This window comes from Tupaia chinensis, unplaced genomic scaffold (genome assembly GCF_000334495.1).
Source record: "Tupaia chinensis unplaced genomic scaffold, TupChi_1.0 Scaffold143843_1, whole genome shotgun sequence".
Lineage (NCBI taxonomy): Eukaryota > Metazoa > Chordata > Mammalia > Scandentia > Tupaiidae > Tupaia > Tupaia belangeri.
This window is the reverse complement of record NW_006203694.1, coordinates 323,551-336,133: the sequence shown is the minus strand read 5'-3', so window position 1 is coordinate 336,133 and position 12,583 is coordinate 323,551. Positions and strand designations below refer to the sequence as shown.

Below are 12,583 nucleotides of genomic sequence, written 5' to 3'. Positions count from 1 at the left end.
ATATATATATAAATTAGTTCAGCACTATTCTAGGTTTCAGGCACCTATTGGAGGTCTTGAGGTGTATCCTCTCTGGATAGAGAAGACTGTTGTATAAAGCTGGCATTCTGATGGCAGAGGTTTGGGAAGCCCTGTCTTGAGCAAGGTTGCAGTATGCAGATTCGCTTAATTAAAAAGCACAGTGGCCTTGCCCTTTCTAGTTGCAGTGGGGCAGGCTAGTGCAATGTTCTACTGGCCTCAAACAAGTTATTTATTTGCAGGCCTTCTTAATTGGCAGGTGGGTCTAAGGATTAGAGGCGACTTCGATAGAGCCTGTCATACTGAATCATTTTCTCTTGGCCTTTGTCTCTTGCTAGATGAGTTTAAATCGTTCATGAAGCGTCTCCCCAGCAACCACTTCCTGACCATCGGGAGCATCCACCAACACTGGGGCAATGACTGGGACCTGCAGAATCGTTACAAACTCCTGCAGAGCGCCACTGAGGCCCAGAGGCAAAAGATCCAACGCACTGCCCGCAAGCTCTTCGGCCTGAGTGTACGCTGTCGCCACAATCCCAACCACCAGCTGCCTAGAGAGAGGTAAGTGTTGCTTCCACCTTCACCTCTGTAAACTTTGACCTAGCATTTGCTTACTTTTGTTTGCTGCAAAGAAAAGTGCAACACAGATGGTGCATTTGGGGTGACAAGCAAGGCCTTCCTTGCAAGGTCCAGCCCAACAGTTTTCTGGATTTTCTCTGGCTTCTCACTTCCTGGTTCTGCTGCACTAGATTTCACATTGTTCTTCTGAATATACCATGAACTTTTCGCTTCTGCCTTCTAGCTCTGATTACTATGTGGCATTATTCTGGTTGCTTACCATGTATTATCCTTTAATTTTTAAATAATTGGAAAAGCAGACATTAGCATTCTCAACGCAATGGTGAAAAAAAATGGAGCTAACTAACTTAATAATCATCATATTTATCAAGAGTCTTAGATTGGGTCCAGAGAAAAGAGAAGCAACTGAGGCATCTATGTTACAAAATTTAAAGAGGAACTCACTTGGTGGGTCATTGAGTACAGTGTCCTCATCTGAGAGTGAATATTTCTTTAAGTACCTAGTTACCTCTTTGTCTCACCTAGTTCCAAGGTTGTCCTGAATATACCAGGTATTCTGATAGATGGTGCCGAATACAAGGATAGATGAGATAGACAAGGCTCGTGCTTTTACATAACTTAGGGCTTATCTGCTCTTTGAAGCAAAGGAGCCAAGATCTGAATATAGATCTTTCAGACTCTATTCTCCCAGGTACAAGGAGACTCCAAAAAGTTCTTGGAAAAAATGGAAGTAAATTGCAAGTATATTTTGGTGCAAAAAATAATTTCAAAATTCATGCATAATTTTTTTAATAGTTTGCCTTATCCATGAACTTTTTAAAGACCTCTTGCATTTCTGATCTGCAGCTGGATTTTTCTGTAGTTGTGCCTCCAATTTTCTATGAGGGCACCACAGGAAAGCAAGAAGGCAGTGTGGGTGTTATCTACCCTGCTTCAACCAGGGCAAGTATGCCTTCATTCATTTCATATTAGGAGGTTCTACTTTCACTTTTATTAGAAGAAAAGAGATCGCTTTACAAAAAAAATAGGCCAAGTCACATCACAAACAGGTCCTATGTATATGTGTGTGTGTGTGTGTGTGTGTGTGTGTATATCTGTTATTCAGACCAGGAACCTGAAGCTTATAGAGGTCAAGTAATTAATTTACAACTATAATATAAATGAGTGGTTCTCAAATGGGGATGACTTTGTCCTTGAGGACATTTGGAAATGTCCAAAGACATTTTTTTTTTTTGAAGGGTTTTTGCTATAGGGCGCATGCGCTCGCCAGACAGAGAGAGACAGAGAGACAGAAAGTGAGAAATCATCCCCCCTCCCCCTGGGGGGATGACCACGCCGCAATCCCTTCTCCTCCGTTCTCCTCTCGGGATCTTGGGCACACACGCACACGCGCCCGGCGTGAGTTTAAGCCACCGGGTCTGGGACTCGAACCACGGTCGACTACGTGGGAGTCCAGTGACATAGTCATTACGCTAACTGCTGGTCCCCAAAGACATTTTTGATTGTCGTAATAGGACATGCTATTACACAGGGTAGTCCCCACAACAAAGAGTTATTGGACCCAAAAAGTCAGTGATGCCAAAGGTCTAGCAACCTTGATGCAAGAGGAAGAGATGGAATCTATCCTCTTCACCTCCTTGCTCTATTGGCACTCAAGATTTAGGAGCCAATATATTCTTCTAAACAGTCCACTAATCTATCCACTCAGTCCATATACTCTTTTATTACTTATTTTTATAGGTGCAGAGTAAATATTGCCTCCTCCATGAAGCCTTTCCTGATTGTGTCAGCTAATACAGAAGACTCCTTAGTCTAAGTTCTCGTTTATCTAAAACTCCAATTTAGTCAGTGGGTTTTCCCATTATAACATCTGCTCCTTATACACTCATCTGTTTCCTCTATTCCTTCCTACTTTAAGCCCGGTGCTTCGTACCTAGTTTTATTTAGAATGTGAATCAAGTTGAATTTCTTTTGCCACTTCCTTACTAGTCGCAATGCCACTGAACCAGAGCCGAGGAAAGGGATTCAATCACAAAATGGCCTCTGAGTTTTGTGCAACAGATGCCCAAACTACCACACAGTGTGTGTCTGACATGGCTCCATTTAGATTGTTAGGCATCTACCATCTGACCGGTGTCAGGCACTGTGGGAAATTCAGACATGAGCACAGGCAACAGTGTGTGAAAGATGTCTCTTAGAGCAGATGAGGATGAGTTCAGTTGATAATCAGGTAAAACTCCCACTAAGTAGCATGGCCTGGGTGACTTGGGAAACAGAAATTTATCTTCCTGTAGTTCTAGGGGCAAGAGTCTGAGATCCAGGTGTCAACAAGGTTGGCTTCTTGGCCTCTTTTCTTTTGTTTGTGAATGATTATCTCCTCCTATGTCTCTTTATGATTCTCCTTTGTGTGTATCTGTGTCCCGATTTTTTTTTTTTTTTCCCTTTTTTATAGGGAGTGTGTAAAAGCTAAAAAGAACATGAGAAAGCCCTACCCAAGGGGTGATGACTTACTGCAGTCCTTTCTCCTCCATTCTCTCCTCTTGGGATTTTGGGCATGTGAGCACATGCACCAGGCATGTTTTTCAAGCCACTGGGTTCAGAACTCGAACCATGCAGTTAGCCCTATGGGATCCCGCTGCCTTAACCACATCACTGGTTGACCCCATTTGCGCCTAACTTCTTAAAAGGACACCAGTCATACTAAAGTAGGGCTCACCACCAATGGCTCTATTTTAATGATCTCTTCAAAGAGATATAGTCATATTCAGAGGAAATGGTTGTTAGGACTCTGACATATGAACTAGAAGAAAGGGTAATGATTCTACTTTGAACACCATTAAGAGGCAGTTTTTGATGATCTTTGTTATTTTGTATGTTTGTTTTGTTTTTTAAGTTTTTTTTTGCCATAGGGCATGTGTGTTCGCTGGCTGGAGACATACAGAGAGAGGGCCAGGGATAAATCACTCCCCAGCAGCAATGGGCACACCACAGTCTTCTCCATGCCCTCCTGGGATTTGGGGCATATCTGCACATGTGCCTGGCATGACTTTCCAGCTGCCAGGTCAAACTGTAACAGTTGGCCAGCTGCCTCAAACTCCACATACCACTTGCTGGCTCCCCCTCTTGGTATTTTAATTACTTAGAATTTTTCCAAAGAGCGGTAGATGACTTTCAACAAGAATTGTTTTCTCTTTGTGGTCTTTTCACATCTTTTCACATCAGAGGGAAGAAAGCAGAGATCTTCAGATCTTTAGGGGAAGAAACTGTGCATGCTCAGGATTGACCAGACTGGGTGCTGATCTTGTTGAGTAGGACAACATTTAACCGTTACCAGACTTCAAACAGATACATCTGTCAGTTTTGGTGATTGTCACCTCAGAGAACAGAATGCCAGGTCCAAAGGTCCAAAGATACAGGGCAGTCATATTTATTAGAGGTGAGCAGGGTTATCCACTCAGTCCATATACTCTTTTATTACTTATTTTTATAGGTGCAGAGTAAATATTGCCTCCTCCATGAAGCCTTTCCTGATTGTGTCAGCTAATACAGAAGACTCCTTAGTCTAAGTTCTCGTTTATCTAAAACTCCAATTTAGTCAGTGGGTTTTCCCATTATAACATCTGCTCCTTATACACTCATCTGTTTCCTCTATTCCTTCCTACTTTAAGCCCGGTGCTTCGTACCTAGTTTTATTTAGAATGTGAATCAAGTTGAATTTCTTTTGCCACTTCCTTACTAGTCGCAATGCCACTGAACCAGAGCCGAGGAAAGGGATTCAATCACAAAATGGCCTCTGAGTTTTGTGCAACAGATGCCCAAACTACCACACAGTGTGTGTCTGACATGGCTCCATTTAGATTGTTAGGCATCTACCATCTGACCGGTGTCAGGCACTGTGGGAAATTCAGACATGAGCACAGGCAACAGTGTGTGAAAGATGTCTCTTAGAGCAGATGAGGATGAGTTCAGTTGATAATCAGGTAAAACTCCCACTAAGTAGCATGGCCTGGGTGACTTGGGAAACAGAAATTTATCTTCCTGTAGTTCTAGGGGCAAGAGTCTGAGATCCAGGTGTCAACAAGGTTGGCTTCTTGGCCTCTTTTCTTTTGTTTGTGAATGATTATCTCCTCCTATGTCTCTTTATGATTCTCCTTTGTGTGTATCTGTGTCCCGATTTTTTTTTTTTTTTGCCTTTTTCTATAGGGAGTGTGTACATGCTAGAGAGAGAGAAAAAAAAAGAACATGAGAAAGCCCTACCCAAGGGGTGATGACTTACTGCAGTCCTTTCTCCTCCATTCTCTCCTCTTGGGATTTTGGGCATGTGAGCACATGCACCAGGCATGTTTTTCAAGCCACTGGGTTCAGAACTCGAACCATGCAGTTAGCCCTATGGGATCCCGCTGCCTTAACCACATCACTGGTTGACCCCATTTGCGCCTAACTTCTTAAAAGGACACCAGTCATACTAAAGTAGGGCTCACCACCAATGGCTCTATTTTAATGATCTCTTCAAAGAGATATAGTCATATTCAGAGGAAATGGTTGTTAGGACTCTGACATATGAACTAGAAGAAAGGGTAATGATTCTACTTTGAACACCATTAAGAGGCAGTTTTTGATGATCTTTGTTATTTTGTATGTTTGTTTTGTTTTTTAAGTTTTTTTTTGCCATAGGGCATGTGTGTTCGCTGGCTGGAGACATACAGAGAGAGGGCCAGGGATAAATCACTCCCCAGCAGCAATGGGCACACCACAGTCTTCTCCATGCCCTCCTGGGATTTGGGGCATATCTGCACATGTGCCTGGCATGACTTTCCAGCTGCCAGGTCAAACTGTAACAGTTGGCCAGCTGCCTCAAACTCCACATACCACTTGCTGGCTCCCCCTCTTGGTATTTTAATTACTTAGAATTTTTCCAAAGAGCGGTAGATGACTTTCAACAAGAATTGTTTTCTCTTTGTGGTCTTTTCACATCTTTTCACATCAGAGGGAAGAAAGCAGAGATCTTCAGATCTTTAGGGGAAGAAACTGTGCATGCTCAGGATTGACCAGACTGGGTGCTGATCTTGTTGAGTAGGACAACATTTAACCGTTACCAGACTTCAAACAGATACATCTGTCAGTTTTGGTGATTGTCACCTCAGAGAACAGAATGCCAGGTCCAAAGGTCCAAAGATACAGGGCAGTCATATTTATTAGAGGTGAGCAGGGTTTCCAGAGTGAAGAGCACAAAGCATCATGGAACATTCCAGGTACAGGGAAACTCCAGAAGGAGAGTAGCTGGACAGGCATTAGAAGGGAGAAGGGAAGGACAAAACAGGGTCACATGAAGAACATTCAGTGAAGTCACGAGGCCTGGATTTGAAATCATGGCCCAGGTTTAGCAGCCTGAGTGGCCTTGGGAAAGTCAAGTAAGTACTCTGAGTGCAGATTTCCATGTCTGTGAATAAGTCTCTGCTCTTCCCATGCAAGCGGTCAGATGTCCTGCCACTACTGTGACTTTCAGAAAAAGACCTCACAGTATTGCCCCCCTTTCCTCTGAGATGAAATAACTTGCCCTAATCACAACATTTTCATGTAGAGACGGTGTTGAGATTTCCACCATTGAAATGTCACTCAATTATATTTATTTAAGGACTGTAGAACTCTGGGTACCAGGGGTGGGAGCCCATGGAAACTGGGCTCTGTAGTGAATTCCTCTGAAGCCTTCCCAGGAGAGCTAAACTTCCTTGGCCTGGCTGTGAGCTGCTTCCTAACATCTGAATGAGTAGCTTTAATGAGCATTTCTCACACAGGCAGGGCCTCTCTGCCATGGAGCAGTGTCAGACAGAGGTGCTAACACTGGGAACCTTGAGCTTCCTCCAGCTGAGTGAGCTGGTATTTGTAAGTGAACTGATTGTTCAGCTTCAATTTGTCTGCTTGCCATGGGAAATGAGTGTGCTGAGCAGGAGTCATGTTACAACAGGTGTCACTGAGATTTCTGCTTGTCTCACAAAGGAGGGACCTTACTGAAGCTGGATGACAGAAGAGAAGAGGGAAAGCATGGGAATTAGGTATACAAATAGACTGGGTGCAAATCCTGACTTCATCACTTACCAGCCACAGGGCTGTTAATAAGTACCTGCACTGTATATGCAAAATGGGATAATAACACTTGCCTTCAGGTTAAGTATGAAGATTAAGATTTTAAAAATTAAAGAACCTAGTGAAGTGCTTGACTCAGAAGTTGGAAGTGGAAAAAAAAAAGAGAGAGAGGGAGAGATGGAGATAGTTGTCATTTAATATATGTATTCTAAAGGTCAGGCACTGTTCTAAGCATCTTCTATTAACTAATTTCCTCCTCAGCATCACCTTATGAACTAGGTACTCATACTATTTCTATTTTATATAATGGAATTAAGGCACAAAGATGTTAATAATGTGCCCAAGATCAATATTTATCAGTTAATTTACCATTACTTCAAAGAGATGTTTACCTGTATCATTTAGTGAGAAGTCAACTACAGATCATTCATTGGCACTTGGCTACAAGGCTTACTGGAAATTTAATATTGGGTTACAAGATAAAAGAGATAGTTTGATGATCTACTGATATAAAATAATATACCCAAAACTTAGTGGCTTGAGACAATACTAAATTATTATTAACTATCATGATGCTGTAGTTTGACTTGGTACAGCTGGGGTCTTCCAAATTGGCTGAGAATAGTGCTGTTGGGGGCTTGACTGGACTGAGCCTCCAAAATGCTCACTCCCAGAGTTAGCAATTATGGTGGTCATCGTTTTGGAGCCCATGTGGCCTGGGCTTTTTACAGCATATAGCATCCTGAAACCAAGAGGAAGTTATAATACTTTTTACAACTTAGCCTTAGAAGTCAAAGAGCATTACTTATACCATATTATGAATACTGAGAGGTTGGAGGAATCTTTTCTGGAGAGTAGGTACAATAGGTGAAATTTTAGTTTGAAATGACTATCCTAGATACAGGGCACATAAGATTAATCATGGTAATAATGACAGTAACAATAGAATCATAGAGCGGTAATAACTATTTACTGATTGGCTATTGTAAGAGACAATAGAGCTAACTGTTGATTAAGAGTCTGGAGTCAGACTACCTAAGATTAAATCTTTGATTTTTCACCTGCTTACTTTGTAACTCAGGGGAAGTTACCAACATCTTTGAGCCTTAATTTCCTCAATTATAAAATGGTGCTGACAACACATCTTAAGTCAATAGGATTGTTTGGAGGATTAAATGCTTTAACCCCCATCATGTAGTTAGAAAAGTGACTGTCACATGGAAAATATTTAATACATAATAGTTATCTTCTTTCCTATTTTTTCCAAACACTGATATTTTATATATGATCTTTTTAGATGTGTTGTTGTTGTTGGCTAAAACAAGTTGAAAACAGCAGGGCTCAATTATCTCTAAGGTCCTTGTCAACTCTTGGAGATAATTCAAAGAATGAGAGGGTAACGGTTTAATTCAAAAATACTGGTAGAAGATTAGTAATTGAATCTGAGCAGTATTGCTTTCAGATGATGCTAATTAGTCAGTTTTAATGAGCAACTTATTGTTCAAACTAAGGTTTCCTTTGCCTGAAATTACAATGGCCTTTTAACTAAGTTCCCCAGAATCTACTCTGATCACTTTCCAGTTCTTATTCGTAAGGCAGTCAGAATTATTAAGAAGCAAATTCAACCTTGTCATATTCCTGCTTAACACCTTTGGTGACTACACACTGTTTTTAGGAGAAAGAGCAGAATATTAAATTGATCTACAGGTCTGCTATGATTTGGCCCCTGTCTATCTCTTATGGTATTTCACACCTTTTCTTTGTTCACTCAGCATCAGCCCCACTAAGATTTATTTTTTTTTTCTGTTAATCACATTTACACTGCCCCCTGACACTCTTCAAGCTTCCCAAAGGCTGTTCCCTTTCCTGTAATGCGTCGTCCTTCCTCCTTCACTGCAGTGGCTCTTTCCTAGCTTTCGGATCTTGGTTCAAATGTTCCCTGCATGGAAGGGCTATGTCAGGACTTGTTTTTTATGCTTTCTTGAAGTTCTGACTTTCTAGTTGAAGCCAAAATCTCAATTTTTCATTATTCCTTAATTTAGGAATGCCTGTCTCTCCCTTCATACTGTCAACTCCATGCACATGTCTTTCCCCCCTGTTCTTCACTGCTTGCTTCTCATGACTTCTGAGCACAGAAGCTGGTACATAGTACCCATTCAAAAAATTTCATTCAATGAATGCACAGATAATTTCTACTCTAAATGGGCCCTAGACCCATATGTTGACATAATCTTCTAAAAATTAGGTCACATTATTATATAATCTATGGATTTTCCAAATAGATTGAACATGTTTAGATTGTCTTCTCCATTCAAAAATAAAGACATGAAGGCCAAAAAGGGAATTAAGGAACTTTTTCAGGGTCATTCAGAGGATTTATGAATAGACTTGACTACAATTCAAGCCCTCAAACTGGCCATCCAGTCAGTTCTGTTAAATGGAAACTGCAGATAGAACTGAACAGGTTTCAGATCTTGAAAGTTTCTAAGTCCAGTAGTCTAGGAAATGGTCCCTATTAAAAAAATTTAAAAAGTGATAACAGACATTTCTCAGAGCCTACTATATTTAATGAAATGAAAATTCCTAGCATTGAGTAGGTGCTTAATGACAATGTGATTAGATATTTTTCCCACTACATTAAAAATTGGGTCTCATTATTATATAATCTATGGATTTTCCAAATAGATTGAACATGTTTAGATTGTCTTCTCCATTCAAAAATAAAGACATGAAGGCCAAAAAGGGAATTAAGGAACTTTTTCAGGGTCATTCAGAGGATTTATGAATAGACTTGACTACAATTCAAGCCCTCAAACTGGCCATCCAGTCAGTTCTGTTAAATGGAAACTGCAGATAGAACTGAACAGGTTTCAGATCTTGAAAGTTTCTAAGTCCAGTAGTCTAGGAAATGGTCCCTATTAAAAAAATTTAAAAAGTGATAACAGACATTTCTCAGAGCCTACTATATTTAATGAAATGAAAATTCCTAGCATTGAGTAGGTGCTTAATGACAATGTGATTAGATATTTTTCCCACTACATCCTATCACCTGACTTTTTTTTTTTTTTTTTTAGAATTATAGTATTATGAGGCAAGCCAAACTATAGAAGCTTAACTTGAGGGCAAGAAGTATAATTATTTGCATTTTTCTGATGACTCTTGGTCTTTGGTTTATTTTTACTTCTTAAATTCACATGGCCTTGACCCAGAAGCCCAGGCACAATGTAATTATGCATTGTTGAGATGAAAATCTCTTGGGGGCATCAACCTCAAGCTCCAATCCTGGGGCCTTAGCTTCTGAACTTATGTCATCTTTTAATGTATTTCCTGCTCCATACAGTGTTTAATTGGTTTCTACAGAAAATTCTGGCTACTAAGGTAATCATTATCTCTATTCTGATGACCCTCAATATCCACACTGGTTTTGATTCTTCTCTCTGTATTCTATACTTACTTGTCTCTGGATTTAATCTCTGTAGATTCCTGCAGTGGAACAGAAGGATACAGCATCTTATATTTTATTGAACTCAAGTCAGTTTCAGTTTATTAGACTGACAGTCTGAACTTTGCCACTTATTAGATGTGTGACCTCTAAAAGTCTCTAAACCTACCTGAGTCCTCTGTTTCCTCATCTGTATGGTGAGGATAGTAAGAATAGCTTCCCCATGGCATTGATGTCCTAGTCAATTTACATGCTATATGTGAAAACTCTTCATATCTTGTAAAGCAATTCACAGGCATAATATTAATATAATCAAGAGCACAGCATTAGTAGATCCTAGATATCTGATGATGACACTGTTTCTTCTTCTAAAAAGCTGGTACGTCCATTGTAGAAGATAAAATGTGCACCTAATAAAATACAACGATCTAGGAGAAAAGCAGTGGAACTTACAACACTTAGACCTTAGAGTCTCACAGGCTAAGGTGATGGCTACGGTTGACTTTTTCTTTTTTCCTAGTTTGCTATGGGCATGTGTATACTCTCTGGAGAGAGAGATACATATAGAGAAAGAGAGAGAGAGAAAGCATCCCCTTTCCAGAAGGGATGGCCATGCTGCAATCCCTTCTCTTTCATTCTCCTTTCAAGATCTTGGGGATGCATGCCATGTACCCAGTATGTTCTTGAAGCTGTCAGGTCCAGAACTAGCACCATGCAGGTGGCTATGTGGGATCCAGTAGTCTTGACCACCATACCACTGGCTGGCCCATGACTGACTACTGGTGTAACCTTGGCACAATAGTAAGTTGTCAAACTTCAGTTTCCTATAGGTTTGATGGGGATGAAAATAATACCTTATTTTGGAAGAGTAATAACATATCATACATATCACCTGTAGCACATGATAAAAAATGGAACACAAGACTCTTCATCAGATAAAATTGGAGACCAATAATTGATTGGTTAATTTAAAAAGTAAAGTTGAATAGGGAATCTTAAAATGTATAAGTTCTAGGGGAACCTGCAGTTAGCGTAATGGCTATGTCGCTGGACTCCCACGTAGTCGACCGCGGTTCGTGTCCCGAACCCGGTGGCTTAAAACTCACGCCGGGCGCGTGTGCGTGCGTGCCCAAGATCCCAAGAGGAGAATGGAGGAGAAGGGATTGCGGCGTGACCATCCCCCCTGGGGGGTGATTTCTCGCTTTCTGTCTCTATGTCTCTCTCTGTCTGTCTGGCGAGCGCACGCGCCCTACAGTGAAAATTTCTCCAAAAAAAAAAAATATATTTATATATATATATACATTCTTCACATATGTAAGCTATTTTGTTTTAACTTAAAACATAAATGTAAATGACTTAGGCCAGCCTTTTGCAGTAAAGTCAAAATATTTTTTTGAGAATGTTGACATTTTATTTTTGACATTTTATTGACTTTCTCACATAAAGCATATCCATTGTGGTATATTTCCAACTTTGGTTTATTGAAAGAGGAGCAAAAGTTTCTAGATTTTTCTGACCTTTCTCAACCTCTTTCTGTTATTTCTGCTTTATTTAAATCAATGGCAATTTTTGTCAGAAGCTGGTACTTATTTATATTTAAGAGAGAAATTTGGCTATATGGTTCGTGTGCTTGCTGGAAAGACAGAGAGAAACAGAGAGACAGAAAACAAGAAATAACCCCCGAGGGGATGATCATGCCACAATCCCTTCTCCTTTATTCTCCTCTCATGATCTTGGGCACTCACTCACTTGCGCTTCGCATAAGTTTAAGCTGCCAGGTCCAGAACTTGAACCCCTGTTGACTATGTAGGAGTCTAGCATCATAAGCATTACGCCATCTGCTGGTCCCAGTAACTGGTCTCTGTAGAATTTTCCCTCAGAATTCAAATTACTTTCCACTTATACAAGCACTCTCATTTCATTGATTGATTTTAGTTTTAATTTCATGATATAATAATAGCAAATACAACTAGTATAAGAAGGTTTGGTAACAAAGGAAACTAATTTGTAGCAAATGTGTTTGTTACTCTGCAGAAATAGAAGCCTGTGGGAGTTGTAGGAGCAAACTAAATAGTCATGAGTATTCAGTGTGCCATGCATACCACAGACCAAATTTATCTGATGAAAGGGAGCATATCAAGTTTTTCAGCAGTCACTTACATGGAGGTCAATTATGAGTGGTTATCCCTGAGAGCCTAAATCAAGCTCTTATTCCTAGTAACTTGCCTCTATTGCGGAGCAACTTGCTCAAGGCCATGTAGTAAGATAAAAATAGTAATAATAGATGACACATAATGGCCACTTATTATGTACCAAACCATTTTACATGCCTTACATATATTAACTCACTTAATCTTCACAATAACCCACAAAAATAGGTTCTGTTGTACTTCCTATGTCATAGAGAGCTTAAGTAACAGTACAGGTAACTTTGCAAGAGAAGACTGAGAAATACATTCC

At 40.3% G+C, this 12,583-nt stretch overlaps 1 protein-coding gene across 2 annotated transcripts in view; it reads left to right on the top strand.

The window, feature by feature from the left end:
* Positions 1–12,583, top strand: part of BRINP1 (BMP/retinoic acid inducible neural specific 1) — a 157,882-nt gene that overhangs the window by 127,421 nt on the left and 17,878 nt on the right. For both annotated transcript variants that reach the window (XM_027767028.1, XM_014582842.1), the window contains exon 6: positions 357–579. In XM_027767028.1, the coding sequence (XP_027622829.1) occupies positions 357–579 (223 nt within the window). The remainder of the gene's footprint in view (positions 1–356; positions 580–12,583) is intronic.